Source organism: Monodelphis domestica, chromosome 7 (genome assembly GCF_027887165.1).
Source record: "Monodelphis domestica isolate mMonDom1 chromosome 7, mMonDom1.pri, whole genome shotgun sequence".
Classification (NCBI taxonomy): domain Eukaryota; kingdom Metazoa; phylum Chordata; class Mammalia; order Didelphimorphia; family Didelphidae; genus Monodelphis; species Monodelphis domestica.
The window spans coordinates 6,386,975-6,405,835 of NC_077233.1; the positions used below are offsets into that span (position 1 = coordinate 6,386,975).

Consider the following 18,861-nt stretch of genomic DNA (forward strand, 5'->3'; position numbering starts at 1 on the left):
TCCACAGCCGTGGTGGATCCGCAGGCAAAGGGCCAGCCGGGCCCTTTTACCGGTAAGGAACCAGAGACACTAGAGGAAGCCTCAGGCGGCCCAGCAGTGGCGGGGCCGGGGTCTGAGCCCGCGCCATTGCACACCTCTAGGATTCCCTGCACCGCGGGCCGCTCTCTCCCTTCCCCGCCTCGTCTTAGACGGCAACGCTGTCCGCGGGGTACGACGGCCCGTCTGGCCCTGCGGCGGGACGCTGCGCGCTCGAGCCCGCCGGCCGAGGAAGGCAGGAAGAAGCGGCCCCCCCAAGGCCCTCCCCGGCGCCTCACAAGCGCCCCGGCTCTCCCCAGGCCCCGCCGCTTCGTGGCTGGCGTCTGAGAGGGCCCCAAAGGCCCGGGGGGTCCCCGGGGACCCCGAACCCCAAAACGTCACACGTCCCCGAGTCAGGGAGCCAAGAGTCCCTTCCGGTTCAGAATGGAAGGGAACAGCTGCGCCCCGGGGAGGGCAGGGAGAGCGCCGAGCTCGCAGCCGGCGCCAGCCGTGAGGCCCTGGGCAAGTCATTTTACCCCGCTGGCCTCCGTTTCTCGTTGGCGGCCCCCCGCAGCTCCGCCAAGGAGCGCCGCCCCGAGCCCAGGAGGAGGCCGGCCGCGCGTTCCGGGGGCCTCCGGGGGCGCCTACCTGGGAGGACAGCAGGTTGCAGTCGATGTGGAGGCCTCGGCCCGTCCGGTGCCTCTGCAGGAGCCCCGCCAGGATGGAGCCCGTCGCAAACAGCCCCGTGGCCAGATCGGTCATGGCCACGCCCGGACGCACGGGATCGCCGTCCTGGCCAGGAAAGAGAAAGACAGAGCGTCGGGGGGGGGGGTTTCCGGGCTGCGGGGGCCGGGCCGGGCCCCAACCCTGGTGAGCCCCAGGAGACAAGGACAGCTGGCCGGGCCGGGCCCCAAAGGCCTGCCTGGGGCCGGGCGGCCCCCCAGAGAGAAGCCGGCGCCCCCCCCACCAGGGAGCTCTCGGGGCCCCAAGGGGCGGGGCCTCGGTGCAGGCCGGCCCAAGAGGAAGGGCAGCCCCGACACCCCCACCCCAAGGAAGCCAACTTGGGGCAATTCTTTATTATTTTAAACCCAGACAAAGGATTGGCTCTAAGGCAGATGAGTGAGGGCTGGGCAAGGGGGGTTAAGTGACTTGCCCAGGGTCACACGGTCAGGAAGTGTCTGATGACCTTTATTTGAACCCAGGACCCCGGCCTCTCGAGCCACCCAAGTGCCTCCGGCCGTCCCTCGTCCCTCCCCCGAGCACGTGGAACATGCTTTCAGGCGTCACCCCCCCCCCCCAGAGACCCACAGAAACGTTCACCTCCGGCCCGGTGATGTGCAGGAGACCAGAAATGGCCGAAGCGACGGCGTCGTACCCGGCTCTGGCGCTCATCGGGCCCGTCTGCCCGTAACCTGCAACGGAAGGAGAGGCGGGTGAGGGCTCCGGGCGGCCGGGAAAGCTCCCCCGGGACGTGGGGGGGGGGCCGTCTCCCGCGTCTCTCGATCCCTCCCTCCCCCTCCCCACGCTCCCCTCTGTTGTTCCTGCAGGGCACGTTGCTCAGCATCCCTTTCCGGCTCCTGTGGCCGGGCCGCCGATGGCCGTCGCTTCGGCCCTTTGCCAGCGAGGGAGGCCCGAGGACAACAGGGTCTCCCCGTCCCGCCTGGGGGCAGCCACGCGCACAGACGCGGCCTGGAGTCTTCCCAGTCAGACGCGGCGCAGCTCCGGCCCCCTGGACGGGTCCCTCAGCCCTGTTTGCCTCCCCCGTTCATCTTAGGAGCTGCAGAAGCAGGTCTCCGAGGCTCCGGCGGGGCAGCCGCTCCCCAAGCTCACAGCAGAGAGTGAGGAGCAAGCTGGGGCGCCGCCAACCCTAACCCGCCCCCTCCTCGCCCCCGACCCTTCCATTCCTCACCAGGAAGTGCTGGAGTCCAACCAAGGGCCTTCTCCCGCCCAAAGACCCTCCTGGGGGACGCGCCAGGGAGCAGCCCGGCCTGGAAGTTCATCCTTAAGTGGAAAATCCCCCGAGGAGGAGGGGAGCCCGTCCACAAGGCGGACAGAGCGCCTCGCCTTCGGGTACTGTATCCCTAGCACAATCAGGCCCAAAGGACTCTGGTTTTTCTCCTTTATCCAACCATTCGATTATTTTGTCTTCTTTTTTAAACCTTCCCTTTCTCTCTCGGAAGGGGCAATGGGGGTGAAGTGACTTGTCCAGGGTCACACAGCTAGGAAGCATCTGAGGCCCAATTTGAACCTCCCATCTCCAGGTCTGGCTCTTAATCCACTGCGCCACCTCGATGCCCCCACCCACTCGTTTATTCATTCATTCATTCATTCTTACCAGCCTCTATTGTAAGACTTCCTCAGTGCACAAACATCATTTTTTCCAGACTGTCACAGTTTACGTCAACCACACTTTTAACTGTAACCGTTTACGGCAGACCACGTAGGTTTGTGACGAAAAACCCTCAAAACCTCTGTGAAATCTCTTTCCTTTCTCTCTTCATGACTGGCTCTGTCAGTCAGTCTTTTTAAACGTGCCAACTCGGCTTCAAAACACAGCTGCAAGAGCGGGTGAGTAAAAACATTTCGATTTCTCCTTAAATTGAATAGAACACAGCTGTTTTAAATCTTAGCAACAGGGCACTAAGGTCCTGGCTAGGAGAGCTGTTTCTAAATATCCCTTCCTTTAAGGAACAACTGCCTATTAGGATTAAGGGAAACCCGGGGAAAGTTTTGGCTTTGTCCTGCTCCCCACATGTTTACTTTAGAAATATGTGGATACAGCCAGTTCACAATGTACTTAACAACTCCATGGTTGGTCAGCTCCATGGCCAACCTTGTAAAATTGGCATTTGTGGCCTCTCTGAGATTTCTCATACCATGGGGCTTATGGCAAAGTATAATAGACACGCTACTCCCCCTTGGGATTTTGATTGTTATAGCTGTAATATTGTATTTCCTTACAAAATAAACCCGAATAAGGGTCTATTTTTGAATTTTTTTTCCTTGTGTTTTTCTCTTCTTTTGATAATTGATTCATACGCCCCCATTACTCAACATTGCATCCTGAGCTGAACTGGATGATTTTTTAACATATACTTCAGGGGGGATTGTATTTTAATTTAAAATCCAAGATTTTTTATTTTTTGTTTGAGATTGTATTATTATAAAAATCCAAGATTTTGATTTTGTTCAAGAAGAAGATCTTTAAGAAAGAAGCTTGCTAACTCCTAAATCCAAAGAATGAACTGCTGCAGAAAGATACTGGAAAACCTACACTACATCAAGAAGATCCAGAACGACTTTTGGGTGTGGTTAATTGAACTGAAGTTTGATTGAACATTTATTGTAAATGTACACATTTATGCCAAAAGGGACTGCCCCTAATTTGGCTTTCTGTCAATGTGCCTAGCAAAACATTGGTTTTGATTTCTTTCTTTTCTATTTCCTCCCTCACTACTCTAATTTCCTCTTAGAAAATTGAATATTGTATGCAGTGTAGTTAAAAGTGCATTTAGGACTACAAGATGATTATGTTAAATAATCAATGGGGAGACTAGTCTCCCAATGATCATCAGGGGGGATTGTGAATCTTAAAATTTCTCAGACTTGTGAATCTTAAAAAATTCTCAGACTCTACCTTAGAACATTGGTTAGGACCATTTCCCATTTTAAAACAATGAAGGGACTTTGGTTAGGAATGTGGGAACTTCTAACATTACTCCACCCATACTTAGGCATACTTTAGGGGAAGATAAAGTTGTAAACTCTTGATTGAACAATGAAAAATCCCCAACCCATACTTAAAGTGAAGCAAGAACCCTTAAGTTAAGTCTATTTTTAGATCTCATACAAAGGGGTGCTAAGTACCTATGAAGATCAAATTAATCAGGCAACTTGCAAAGGACAAGATTAGTCTACCCAGGTGTGAATTACTCAAAAGTTTTAGTTTATTCAGGTGTGAATTAAGAATGGTCAGTCCTTTGGAAAACGTCTACTGTGATTGGTAGACGTAGAAATTTAGGGGAGGTGACATAGGAGAAAATTCTCTTTAAAAGGAGGTTAGAAAGGCCTCTAAAGGGAATTCAGCTTTGGAGCTGAATTGGAGACTGGTCTCTCTCTCGATGGCTGAACTTACATTCAGCTTCCTGAGCTAGAGGGTCTCTCTGAACACTAGAATCCTGCTTGGGACAAATCTTGTGGTGAGTGGATTAAAGACTGACTGGTCTCTCTTAAAGCTCAGGCCTAGGCCAATGGTGTAGGCCCCTTTCCCATTATTTCCTCTTAATCTCTCTCCCTTTCCTTAATTCCTTATTTGTATTAATTAAAATCTCCATAAAAACCCAGCTGACTTGGGTATTTCATATTTAGGAATTTTTCCCATGGCGACCACTTTATTTTAATATAAAATCAAGACACTAAAAATTATCTCTACAGTTTTGACAATTCAAAGTCTTGAAACCATTTTTTCGTGGTCACAGTTTAAGGCAACCATTCTTTTGTCTGTAACAATACAGATCTATGTTTTAGTTGGCGTACATGAAGTGAGTTGACCAAAGGTAGGGTTTGAATTCAAGTCTTCTGGAATCAGAGACCAGCTCTCTATCCATCATCCCGTGCTTCCTTACACACTCATATGCATGCACACACGCACACTCTTCCGTACACACATGCATCTACCCAGAACTCCTTTGGAATGACTAATAGACAGAAAAGGGGTCCAGTTTCCCAGTGCGTTTCTGCCTTTACATCATTCTGCCTTGTGTCCCGAAGCCCCTAGCAGCTCTGCACCCCTTCTGAGAATCATGTTTTCAGGTACCGAGGCCACAGGGTGACCACGGAAGCCAATCGTGTTCAACTGTGACTATCAAAATATCTCTTTTCCAGTTCTGTGACAAGGGAATCACTTTAAAAGACCTGCAACAACTCAGATTCTTTACATTTACAAAAATAAAATGCAATGGGGAGCTGCTGGGTTCTCGGTGGTTGAGAGCCAGGCCTAGAGACGGGAGGTCCTGGGCTCCAATCTGAGCTCAGACACTTCCCAGCTGAGTGACCCTAGGCAAGTCACTTCACCCCCATGGCCTAGCCCTTACCACTCTTCTGCCTCAGAGCCAATACACAGCATTCACTACGAGACAGAATCTGAGTTGTTGTTTTTTTAATAAAATGCAATCAAGGCAGCTCTTAAAATGGCTCATTTTCGAAGCAGGCTTTGACTCAAGAACAACTCGATCCACCTTGGGGACTTCCATAGCAAAGCTAAAAACTCAGGGTGGCAACAGAGAAGAAGAGCAAGCAAGCATCCCTGCAGGAAAGCTCTGAGCATAGAAGAGCAGAGGTCCAGGAAAGAAGGCCCATGTCCAAGGCTTACTGCACAGAGCAGGGGGACCAGCTAGGAGCTCCAGGCTCCCTCCTCTGCAGCCATCGCCATGTGGTGGCCAATGGGGAGCCAAGAGGAGGGGGCCACCGTCAGGCCGGGTCCCCTCGGCCAAGGCAGCCATCTGGCATTTCTCCAGGCCAGGCAATCTCAAGGAAGCGCATCTTCAGAAATTCTGCACTGGACAGGCTTCTTGGGCCAGGCTCTCCCCACTGGGAAAAGTTAAAGTCCTTCTTGAACTAGAATGTCTTCTGCAGGGATTCTCCCCTTTAAAAGTTGGTGCTGAAATAAAGAGCTCTTTAAATAAATCAGCAAGAGGTGCAAGTGAAAAGAGTTGGGGTTAGCCCTGGTTTGGGGGGCAGTCTTCAGTCATTCAGACCATCGCTATCCCTGGGGTTTTCTTAGCAAGGACACCAGACTGGTTTGCCCTCTCCTTCTCCAGAGGATCCAATGGAACCTTTTGTCATGCAATCAGGGGTTAAGTGACTTGCCTATGGTCACACAGCTAGAAAATGCTGGATTTGAACTCAAGTTTTCCTGACTCCTAGACAAGTGTTCTATCCATTGAGCCACCTAGCTTCCTCTTTTGGGGGACACGGGGGTCACAGGGCACACAAATATCCTGATTCCCAGAGATCATAACTCTCATGGAGCTTATCTCACTTTTAAACAGCTATAGGGATTCAGAATATTAAGAATGACTGGAAGAAATGAATCCATATGGAGATATTTTAAAACAATGGGAAGTTTTTCCTAGCTTTATAATTGCATTCTAAGGATCAATGGCAGTGGTATCAGGAGGAAAGTTCAGCTTGTCTCCAGAAGAGACCTAGGCTCAAATCCCACCTCTGACATGGACAAGCTCTTCCTAGTAGAGTCACAACAAGCTTTCCTCCACCTATCACTATCTGAATGAGAACGATGCCCACTGGCCTATGCTCTGGAGATTCCAAGGGTGGAAAGAGCACAGATCCTGGCAGCCATTGTGGCCTTCCAGCTGAGAGAAAACCTGACCACCCAGGTTGGGGTTTAGCTCCAAAGAGCATCAAAACAAAGGAAGGAACAGGGCCTGCAATCAGAATCAGGACCTTGGACAAGGAGAGTTTGGCTGTAAAGTTCTGCTGTTTCTTGGTGTCAGCAAGCTGCCCTGGCCCAGGCTGCGGGAAGGTTTGGCAACTGTCTTGTCTCTGGAGCAGTGGGAGAGCCTGCTGGACTCTCTCCCAAGGCAATCCACCCCAGCATGGACCTCTTTCTCCTAGGACAGTTTGCAGAGCTCTCTGATGTGCAGGAAGGGATGGAGAAACTGCTCAGATTAATAAGCATGAGGGATCCTCACTAGTTGTAGAGGCCAAAGTGGCTCAGAAAAAGCCTCACTAGCTCCCAGGAGGAGAGCAGACTAAACCCGGAAGCAGCGCCCTCAGTCACAGAGACTCCTGGAGTGAAAAACACCCCAAAGGAGCTAGTCAGGAGCTGCCACAGGTTCAGGTTTAGGGAAATAGAATCAAGGTTCTGTGAAGATTGAATTTAGCTCTCCCCTGATTGTAACAATGAAGATACTTAGCTCTTCCTTGATTGTGAAGATTGAATTGTAATCCTTTATTTGTTGATTTAATCCCCAAAAATGTAAGCACAGTACTTGAAGTTGAGTGAGAAGATCTACCCATGTTAGATCTGATCACCACAGATATAAATCTCCCATTTAATCATGAGGTGGGAGGTCTGTGACCCACATGTGCAATAGTGGATAACAAATTAGAATCGAATAATTGCCTTCTTGGCAGTCCTAAAGCAGAACATCTGCTGTGATTGGTGTGGATCTTAAAACAACTCAGACTGATCCTTAGAAGACTTTGTCTAGCTATTCCCCATTTTTAACAATGGAGGTACTTGATTAGGAATGTATTGAGAACTTTTAAAATTACTCCACCCTACTCAGACAGTGCCTTAGGGGAAGATAAAGTTGCAAACTCCTGATTGAACAATGAAAAGTCCCTAACTCATACTTATAGTAAAGCTAGAACCTTAAGCTAGGTCTATTTTTAGATCTAATACAAAAGGGTGCTAAATACCGATAAAGGTTAAATTAGTACCTAAAAGGTCAAGCAACTTACAAAAGGCAAACTGAGTTTAACAAAAGAGGTGTGAAGTACTCAGAGTATTTAATCTAACCAGAGAAGGTGAGAACAAAAGAAGATGAGAACTAAGAATGGGCAGTCTTGGGAAAAGGCGTCTACTGTGATTGGTAGATGTGAAAATTTAGGGGAGGTGACATAAGAGAAAATTTCTTTAAAAGGAAGGGACTTATTGAATTTGAGGCAGTTGGACTTGAAGTTAGTTGGAGTGGGGATTGGAAGTCAATTCGGAGTGAAAGTTAGTCGGAGTTCGGAGTTGAAGTGAGGACTGGAGCTTGCTTGGAGACGATCTTGTGGTGAGTGATAAAGACTGACTTGCTCTCCCTTAGGCTCAGGCCTAGGCCCTTTTGGCCTAGGCCCTTTTCTACTGCTTGGCTATTCTCTCTCTCTCTCTCTCTCTCTCTCATTCCCTTAATTCCTTCATTTATATTAATTAAAATCGCCATAAAATGCCAGCTGACTTGGGTATTTTCATATTTTGGGAATTTCCCATGGGAACCACTTATTTTAGACTTTAAGTCAAAGCACTAAAAATTATCTTTACAGTTTAGCCAAACCCTTTACAGTTTGGCATTTACAGTTTTTAAAATTCACATTGGTAGATGTGAAATTTAGAGGAGGTGACACAAGAGAAAAAGATCTTTAAAAAGAGGACCAGAGGCCAGAAGACGATATTGGATTCGATTCAAGATTCGAGATGGATGGAAGAACTCTGACTCAGAGTTGGACTGGAGGACAGACATTTGAGAAGAAACTGGAAGAGGAACTCGACCCTGCAGTAACTCGTGCAGGAGACCCCAGACTGTTTTCCTTTTAGATGGTCCCGTTGGTTAGTGAAAAGCTGACTTAGTGAGCCCGCCTTTCTGGAGGTGTGAAGCCTCTAGGAAAGGCCCATTGTCTTGAGACTCATTTCCCCTGGCTGGGGCTTAGAATTTCTAACTGGTATCAGTGGAAGCCAGAGCTCTATCTCTCTCTCTCTCTCCCCTTTTCTCTCTTCCTTAATATCTTCCCTCTATTGAAAATAAACTACCATAAAGTCCATTTACTTTAGTAATTCATTTTGGGGATTTAGAAATTAAATCCTTGATGACCACAAAATTAAATATTCAGAGTCCAACCACAATTAAATTTAATAATTCTGAGGAGGAAAATAACTGACCCAAAGCACCCTTCAGCTGAAGGACAAGGCACCAGTACATAAAAGAGGTTCAGGAATGTTTGACTCTTTGGAGCCCTATTTGGTGTTTTCTTGGCAAAAATACTGGAGAGTTTGGCCATTCCCTCCTCCAGCTCATTTTACAGGAGTGGAAACTGGGGCAAGAAGGGTGAAATGACTCGTCCAGGGTCACACTAGTGCCAGATTTGAACTCAGCAAGATGCGTCTCCCTGACTCCAGGTCTGGCACCCCATGCACTAGGTACCACCTCACTACACCAGAAAGGTATGTCTAGTCTGCCTGTGACCAGGGACTTACTTATGGTTCTATGAAGGACGCTGGAGATGCAGCCCTGTGATAATACTCATGCTTACCCATTTAATGTGTGCCTTCCACTTGATTCCATGTGCTCATCGATGCATGTGTTCATTCCTGCACATTTTGAACTTTTGTTTTATTTTTGAGATTCACATTGATCTGCTTTTATGATAGAATCCAGCCTCCATGGCCTATGGATGCATTTTTTGTGGATGCGATGCACAATTTTGTTTGTTTTGATATATGCTGATATGTATGTGTGTTTAACGTGTAAACCTGCCAAGAGTTTGTTGGCAAAGAAATAGGGCGTGGAACTTGGATTCAAATCCTGCTTCACACTTAGTAGAAAGGAGTACATATCCTTCTCAGCTATAGATGGCACTTTTACAAAAGCTGAGTATGATTTAGGACATAATAACCTCATACACGAATGCCAATTAGAAGAAATATTAAACACACCCTTTGCTGGCCACAATCCAATAAAAATCTAAGGGTTAGGGATAAGGGACCACTGAAGAAAGAATTATAAATTAATTAGCAAAATGAGGGAGTTTGGCTAGAGAGTCGTTAGGGTCCACTCGGGCTCTAAACATATGGCTCTAGGCTGCTACTTTGCTTTGTTTGGTTATTGTGCTTATATAGTACCCATTGGCGATAGTCCTCTAACTCAGTGGGGTCCCAAGTTTCCAGGTACTCCACTGACCTGGCCTCCTACCAGTGTGGCTCATGAGTCTTTCCTGGTGTGATTCCCATTAATAGCCAATTAGGGGCAAGCAAGGTGACTCATCGGATAAGAAGCCGAGTCCCAAAGGCAGGAGGTCCTGGGCTGAAATCTGGCCTCAGACACTTCCTAGCTAGGTGACCCTGGGCAAGTCACTTAACTTCCACTGCCTAGCTCTCACTGTTCTTCTGTCTTGAAACCTATTTAGCATCAGTTCTAAGATGGAAGGGAAGGTTTTGTTTGTTTTGGTAAAAATCAATCACTATGAGCAAAGATTCATTAAGTAAGAGCAGTGACGACAAACATTCCTGGCCCATAAACCTGGAGCAGAACCTCCCACAAATGCCCCAGACTCAATGGGGAAAGGGGCCAAGATGGAAAGGCAAACACATAAGAAGCCTGCCTGGGCCGTTCTCCTCTGGAGGGCTCCTAACGGCCCAGGCCAGCTCTCCTCCTGCCAGGGGCCACTTCTTAAGGCATTCATGGCCCTTCTCCGGTCGTGGCTGTGTCTTTCTGGAACGTGAGCCTCTGCTCCCTCGGGGGGCCTCAGACCCTCGTGACCCTGACTTCCAATGAGCGAATCGTTCTGCTGCTGGAGGCCAAAGCCAGTGGAGATGGGAAGAGAAAGCCCGTCCTCCCCCGAGAAGGAAGAGCGAGGTTCTCCAACGGCCGGCTCGTGCCTGTCCCATCTGTCTCTGAGGCCGGGTCTGCTGCAGCTTCCCAGGAAGGTTGTCCATTTCCGGCCCAGCCAGCCGGGTGGCTCGCTCTTACTCCCGCTCAGCATCTCGGCCCACACTGCTGTTTCCTGTCGGTGACGAGGCCCGGCGCCTCGATCGCTTGAGCTGGGAAGAGGCTCCAGCACTTAACTGTACAAGCGATCCTAGAAGGTCTGACCTCGGAGAAGAACGCCCAACGCTCTCATCCTCCCCTCTACAAGCTTCCATTGCTTGATAAACATTGCGAATAGCCCGGCAGTGCCAGAAACGCGAAGCCCTCGAGACAAGGACGGGGCTGCTGCAGGCTGGAGCGGAAAAGCCTCCCGCAGGCTCCTCTGACTCCACTGACGAATGCTGCCCTTTGCAAGGGCTGAGAGGATGCTCTCAACCCACCCTCTGGCCTAGAGAGGAGGGACGGCAGGGCCAGGAGGCGGCAGGGCACCGCCGAGATCACGGCGGCTCCGGGAACCAGGGCAGCGGCGAGAACGTCCCAAGGCGCTCCTCCGACGGCGGAGCTTCCTGAGGCTTCCCGAGCAACTGGGAGGTGTTCGCTCTTTGGGCCTGGAGCGTTAACTTGCTCTTCTGAAGCTGGAAAGTGCGCTCGTGCGCTCAATTAAAGGCAATGCTGAACGCCTCACCCAGGGAAGGGGCAGCCTGGACACGGCCCAGAAGGGGAGAGACTGGAAACTGCTCTAACGGCCAGAGCAAGCTTTCTGTTGGGGACTCCAGAGTGAAAAACAAGAGCTACGGATTCTCTTTGAATGGCTTCTCAGAGCAGAAAGGAAGGAAACACGCATTTAAAGTGCCTACTATGTGCCTGTCCCTTGGCCAATATGATCTTATTTCATTCTTTCCCCACAACCCTGTGAGGTAAGTGCTATGATTATCCCCATTTCAGGGTTGAGAATACTGAGGCAAACAGGGTTAAATGACTTGCCCAAGGGGGTAGCTGAGGGGCTCAGTGGATGGAGAGCCAGGCCTAGAGACAGGAGGTCCTGAGTTCAAATCCCTTCACCCCCATGGCCTAGCCCTGACCACTCTTCTGTGTTGGAACAGTACAGAGTATTGATTCTTAGAGGGAAGGTGAGAGGGTTGTTTTTTTAATGACTTGTCCAAGCTCACACATTTGAGGCCAGACTTGAACTCGGGCCCACCACCTCATTGCATCTAAACCAACTCTTGGGGTTCCAAAAACAAGTCAGGAGCAAAGGGAGGCGCCCGAGTCGGGGGAGGGGGCAGATGGCAGCCATTCATCTTAAGAAAGCGCGCTCCCCAGAGGGGAGAGCCTGGCTGCCCCACAGGAGAGGGAGCCGGCGGGGAAGGGGGTTCGGCGCTCGCCCCCTCATGGACATTTCAGACGAGCCAGGGGGAGCGTCAAATGGAAACCACCTGCAGCAGCAGCAGCAGCAGCCCGTGAGCTCCACAGCTCGGGGCGCAGCTGCGGCGGGGGGGCATCGCCGGGGAGCTGGCGAGCCAGCCGGCCGCCAACCCCGAACTGGGAAGACAGAAACCGGAACCGCCTCGGACAGGAGAGAAAGCAGAAGGCCAGCCAGACTCTCGTCTACCCGATTCGGCACTGCACGCGGCGGCCCCACGTCAGCTGGTCCAGGGCCAGAGGCGGCCGTGAGGCGGCCTCGTCACAGGCAGGGAGCAGGGCAGCATCTCAGAGTCTGGCCAGGCCCGCGGAGATCCCGGCGTGGCCCCCAAGAAGCCAGACGCCCTCCGGCCTCCATCCGACGGAGGCTCAGCGTAGCGAATGCAGGCATCGAGGGCGGCCCGTGCCAGGCTCTCTGGGAGAACACAGCCCGGAAGCCAATAAACAGACACGAAGGAAGAGAAGAGAAAGAGGAGCCGGCGCCCGAGCTGGGAGCTAAGGAGAACGGGGATCCCGGGGGGAGATCAGGAGGGAGCCATCCAGGCTCGGGGAACGGTCTGGACAGAGATGGAAGAAGGAGTTGGGGGGAGCCTGAAGCACCAAGGTCACTTCACTGGACCCTCAGAACAGTTCGGGGGGCTACTATCCCCCCCATGTGACAGTTGTTTTGTTTAACGAAATCCTTTGGTAGGAGAGTTAGTCAGGCAACAGGAATGAAGCAGCTCCTTCGGGTGGGACACCGAGCTAGGGACTGGGACACAAAGGAAGACAAGAGCCGATTCCCAAGAAGCTCCCAGGCGGGCGAGGAAGAAGACAAGCCAACAAGGACTCTAAGGAAGATCTGTGGTGGGAGGGCCTGACGGAGGGTAAACTGGAGACAACCGTGGAGGGAAAGTGCTGAGATTCAAGGAGGTCTGGAGGGGGGCTTCGGCCGGGAGACCAGGAGGCAGACAGGGAGAAAGAGCATCCCCGCCTGGCGTAGCCAGAGAAATGGTTGGAGTTGGAGTGTCCTGTGCAAGGTAGAGCAAGGACGCCAACATCCCTGCAGTGTGGAGTATGTGGGAGCGAGGAAGGTCCAGGAAGGGCTAGGAAGGACCCCGGTGAAAGCCAGAGGATTTTCCATTTGATTCTGGAGACAACGAGGAAGCAGTGGAGAGCGGGAGGGTCAAGCCTCTGACAGCAGAGTAGGGCTGGACGGTGGTGGGGTGACAAAGGCCTGCCCCCGGTGGGGGCTCTGTCAGAGAACAGGAGATGTATTCAAGAGACGTTACGAAGGAGAGAGAGGTCTTGGCAACAGGTGGAATAGGGGGCAAGGGGGAACGGAGGGAGATAGTGAGGAGGCTAGGCCAGCAGTCCTCAACCTCTCCATTTAGCAATGAGAATCCAGAACGCATCTCAGGTATTTACATTCCGAATCAGAACTGTAGCAAAATGACAGTTTGGAAGCAGCCACCAAAATCATTTTTGGTTTGGGGTCACTGAGACATGAGGAGCTGTACTGCAGGGTGACGGCATGAGGAAGGTTGAGAAGCACTGCTCTAGGATGATTCCCAGTTTGGGAGCCTCAGGGACTGGGAGGACTATGGTACCCTGGACAGCAACAGCGAAGGTGAGAAGAGACTTCTAGGAAGGAGGTTTGGGGCCAACAGTTAAGTTTCTTTTAACATCATCCACAAAACAGCTATATCAATACAATTCAAAAAATGTAAAAGGCTGTGGAATTGTTCCCCCAGGTTTAGTTCGGCCTTTGGTTCAAAATTAATTGAACCACTTGACCAAAAAAAAAGACTAAGTACCTAAATTTTCTGTGAGCCTATATGGCGTTACTCGAACAAAATTCCTCATTTCTGTAGTCGCCTCCTGAAAGTCAGGAATGTCGTCAGAGAACCTGATAAAGGGAGCTGATAAGCGGGTCATCCAAGTGCTCGACTGGTGTCCCGTCAAAAATCAAGAGAAAGTGAGGAAGACCAGAGAAGAGTCATCAGCCCAGAGAGTCACTGGGGGGACACTGAACTCGATGAGATAACAGATCGATAGGCATCCCTTCCTCCTCGAGTCTCCCCATGGTGGTTTTGATATATCTCGGGCTACATAAGAAATGAAATGGGAATTTGGGGGGAGTTTTGCAGAAGCTGCAGATAACACTTGAAGGCCAGCACTCAACACAGAAATTGTTTAGAAACTCAGAAATGCATAAGATATGTGCCCGGTATTGTATGGTATCAACATATTTATCTTTTAATACTGTAAAGATGCACAATTCCTTTTTTAAGGTTAAAACAAGTAAAAGGAGAAAGCTTGCCCCAAAAAACCATGAAAGCCAGCAGATCACACACTAAAACTAGAAATGTAGGGCTAGCTTTGCTAGCTTTAAAAGTTCAGCAACTCATAAGTGCATGGAAGGTATAGACACCCCAGAAAAGAAAAAACCAATTCGGGCATCCTCTCTGGAATGAAGGGAGGATCAAAAGTATTTACACCGCTTTCCCAGATGATGGGAGCACTGTGTCCCTAATTCCACGATGTTCATGTCTCTTTCTCCTCCACCAGGCTGTATGCTCAATGAGGACAGGCAATCCTACCCTAAATCCCCTCACTGCATTTGTTGTTGAACAATATTTAGGCATTTATACCCCACAATTGATTTCCCCAAATTTAAGCCACTTTAAGCTTACATCCCTAGCAACCTCCACTGCAGCCATTGCTCAAGGAGTCCACACTGCACAACGTGTAGACAATCTTTCTAAGAACGTTTCACTTGCCTTCTTAACCCAAAAACACATAGATAGGGGGGTTAGAGGCTCGTTTAAATGTCTTAGAAGAAGTAACCATTTATATTAGCAATCAGTTACCTGAAAATACTGCATAGACAAATTATAGATATTAGCCATTCCAGAACTTCCCTTTATTTAGCCTCATCTATTGCAAATTCATTTTATGACAATGTTTCTTCCTATGTATCCCATAACAGTCTCATTCACACCCTTATTGCCTGTGGATTTGCTCTTGTCTTATTTTTTCTCATTCTTGTTTGCTCTCCAATTATCACCCTATGCCTAGAACGCACCATACATCAAGTCCAAATCGAGATGAAGTCACTTACTTCAAAAAACGAAAAAGGAGGAAATGTTGGGAGGCCATCATACCCCCGACTGGCTGACAAGGTCACATTCTGAGGAAAGGAGGTCTGCAAAGCAGACCCCAGAATGAGGGCCCCCCGCTGATCCCCCTCTGTGACTTCTCTCCTCAAATTTTCCCCACTAATGGACTTGTTATGATTATTATTCCCTCCCCAATACAGGAGAAATAATATGAGAGCAAATACTTATAGATCAATCAATCAATAAATAAATAAATATACATATAGATATAGATATACACATATATATACCGTACTTTAAGCCCCCTAGGTTATTACCTCAAAAAGATTGCAATTACAGAATTAAAGCCCAAAGATTACTACCTATGACCCCTCCTTTCTCAAGCACAAGACACACTCCAAGGCCCTATAATAAACACCTGCTAAAAGCTTGAGTACTATAATGAATCTTCTCCTACAGTTAACACACTCCAATGAATTTGTTGAAACAGAAGCCAAGCAGCATCACTAGGCACTTCAAAGCAACACAAGAAAAACAGAACTTGTAAATTGAGGAAAACCCCAAAATGGGTCTGCTTTAAGTTCTCACACCTAGATAGGAAGATGTTTTGTTGTTCATCTCCCAAGCAATTATGATGGATGGTGAAAGCTGACCAAAAGCACAATGATCCTCTCAGCAGGTCAAGGGTACTAACCTACAAATGGCTTAATTCGCATTAATCATATCTATCATATCTATCACAGAGTGCTGTAGAAACCTAGTAAATGATCACAGAATTCTTTGTTGTAGTAACATCACAAGAGTGTTGTTTAGGTGATCTGATAATATCCAATCAAATTGTAGAATGTCACATACATAGAAGATTGAATAACTACATAACAGTCATCATCCATAGCTAGGTTCTACACTACATCAAGCCCAAGATGAACTGAAGTCACTCCAAATAAAAAACAAAAAAAGGGGGAGATGCCAGGAGCCATCAAAGACTACACTGTTTGAAATGGTCCACATGGAAACTGGAGACTGCAAAGCAGCCCCCAGGAAGGATGGAAACACCCACTGAAACCCGCCCCCCCCCCCCCCAGTAACTTTCATTATTAACATCCCCTTATTATTGGAATTGCCATCATTTTTATTCTTACTTAGCCCCAGGAAAAATAGATGAGAGCAACATGCTTACAGGGTTAATACAGATGTCCCACTCTGTCCCCCCAGGATATTACCAGTAGAATCCACTTACAAAATTAAACCTAAGGATTCTTATATACCCACTTAGATAGGACCCTCTTTTCTAGGCATAAAAACTTGTCAAATCTGTGCTCTGAATTCCCTAACTATAGCTGGATCATGTTGATTCTACCCATTGATCCTGCCCTTAGCAACAATGTTTCATTGACTATCTCCCTAGGCTTCCTGTCTGTTGTTAGGTTCCATGGAAACATGTATGTTGAGAATGAAACTGTGTGCCAAGTAAATGTGTGATCATGAGGATATAAAATAAAGCCAGGCCGCAGCCAAGGTGGAGCAATTTATCCTGTGAAACCTGTGCTGCGGGTTAAATGTGAAAGCTGTGTCCCATCCATCATTTCACTGATACCGTCCCACCTCCAAGTGCCCATCCCCTGTGGGAGGCTGGCCTACCCCACAGCAGTACAATATCTAAACTTTGTTATCACCTCTTTCAGCTAGCCTTCAGGAGGTGAATTTAATAACTGTTTGTTAAAGAAAGGGACACGTGCCTGAATGAAGGTAGGGGGAAGGTTGGCTTCAGAGCACCCTCTGACTCTAAATCTCTAGTCTATGACTTTAGCTGTTCCCTGGATCAAAGTCTGTCTGAGCTTATCACATAGTATCAAAGCCTCTCGTTTGTCTTGGGGTCATAGCTAGACTTTGAAGTAGCAGCACTCATCCTCAGTCGGGTCATATTCTGCTATTGTTTCATAATAATATATTCTCCATTCTGCTAGAATTTTCATCCTGAAGCCCCTCTCCCCTGAACACAATTTCTGTTGGGCTCCACAGCCTCGAGGCTCTTCTTGCTCTGTTTACCACTTTAGGGTCCGGCCCAAGGGCCCACCCTCCAGAGTGCCTCTGAGCCTACTCCGCCAGTGTCTTCTGGCCTCAATTGACATTGAACCACCTTGGGCTGCTGTGGCTAGAAACCCAAAGCTTCTCCAAATGAAAACCAGGCCTGGCACAGTGCCACAACTCAGCCAGCCCAGGGATATCCACCCTTTCCGCAGCAGCTTTAGATGTGCCCCAAGGCCAGGGAAAGGATCCTGGCAAGCAGCAGAGCTCCCTGGGAGTTCCACGAGTGGCCACTGACTGTCCTAGGGGATGAGAGAGGGGAGAGAAAGAATTCACACTTCTCCCTCCCCTCCCCCCAACCCCAGAATAATGTTGGCTTTGTGGCACTGAAGGCGGGAGGAAGAGGAAGAGGAAAAAGAGGGAGAGAGACAGAAATAAGGAGGGAGGAAGACAGACAGAAACAGAGACAGAGACAGAGAGGCAGTGAGAGACCCAACCAGTGCTTTTTATGGATGGAGCCCGGGGGCTACAATGACCCTTCAGCCCAAGTCCATCCTCTGCCTCCACTTCACCCCAAACCAAGAACAAGCCAAACGTCCTGGGTTCTGGGGGATCTGGTTTTCCTTGGTTTCCCTGCTTGCTTTGCTTTGGGGGTTGCTTACTAGGGAAGGGCATAATAAGAGGAGAATAAAAACCGTGGAGCTCCAGCCCACTCTCCACAGAACTGGCCCAGAAAAAGGTATCCCCAAGCAGAGGCTTCTGCTTTCCCCGAAGGGTCTCTGTGGCGCCCAAGCTGAGACTGAAGTACCTGTGATGGAGCAGTAGATGATATGAGGGGCAACCTCCTTTAGGTCTTCATAGCCCAGACCCATCTCCGACAGCTTGCCAGGAACATAGTTCTCCACCAACACATCACAAACAGCTGCAAGCTGGAAAGAGAGACAGATGAGGGAGATATTTTACTAGTGGCTCAAATTGGACCGTTTTCCAAACTGCCCTCTTTCTGCTGAGCCATTTGGGTTCAAAACCTCAGAGGCAGCTCAGACTTCTCACCCCATCGCCACCCATAAAGCAAGTGTTTGTAGAGCACTTTAAGGTTTGCAAAGTGCCATACAACTGTTATCTCAATTGAACAGTCCAGAGATGTGGAACCCAGGACTGTCTCCATTTCATACTTGAGGAAACTAAGGCCAAGGTAGCTTAAGTGACTTGCTCAGGGTCACATGACTTTCAAGGGCCTCTGGTGAGATTTGAATTTAGGTCTTCGGACTCCAGTCTGGTGTTCTATCCACTGAACCACTGGATTCTGCCTCTGGGCTGTCTCCTTTATCTTTCACTAGAAATGGAAGCTCCTTGAGGGCAGGGATTATGTTTTTGCCTTTCTTTGCATCTAGCACAATAACTCACACCTAGTAGACACCTAAAGAGAATGTGTGTTGATAGCCTAGCCTCTTCTCTCCCTCAGCTGGTCTCCTCGCCTCACCTCTGGACTATTACAGTAACTTTCTTCATTGGTCTCCCTGTATCTCGCTCATCTCTCAAACAAATCGGACCATGTCCCTCCCCCACTTAAAAATCTTCAGTGGGGGCCACTCGCTGGCTCAGTGGGTGGAGAGCCAGGCACAGGTGGTCCTGGGTTCCAATCTGGTCTCAGACACTTCCTAGCTCTTCTGCCTTAGAACCAATACACCATGTTAATTCTAAGACAGAAGGTATGGGTTAACAAATCCCTTCGGTGGCTTCTGTAAGATAAAAGGCAAACAGGCAGCCTGGAATTTAAGGCTTCCACAATCAGAGCCCCAGCTCCTTGGCCTGGCTTGTCTCCTGGTCCTCTCCTTTCCTCCCGTTGTTCCAGTCACTGATCTGACAGCCATTTGCTGTGCAGGACATTGCTGAACAACCAGATTTCCAGAAGAAAAAAT

At 49.1% G+C, this 18,861-nt stretch overlaps 1 protein-coding gene across 5 annotated transcripts in view; it reads right to left on the minus strand.

The window, feature by feature from the left end:
* The window catches only part of SUGCT (succinyl-CoA:glutarate-CoA transferase), a 488,805-nt gene that overhangs the window by 456,122 nt on the left and 13,822 nt on the right, over positions 1-18,861 (minus strand). For all 5 annotated transcript variants that reach the window (XM_007500632.2, XM_056804130.1, XM_056804128.1 and 2 more), the window contains exons 6-8: positions 17,748-17,868; positions 1,336-1,427; positions 664-807 (exon numbers count right to left, since the gene is read on the minus strand). In XM_007500632.2, the coding sequence (XP_007500694.2) occupies positions 664-807; positions 1,336-1,427; positions 17,748-17,868 (357 nt within the window). The remainder of the gene's footprint in view (positions 1-663; positions 808-1,335; positions 1,428-17,747; positions 17,869-18,861) is intronic.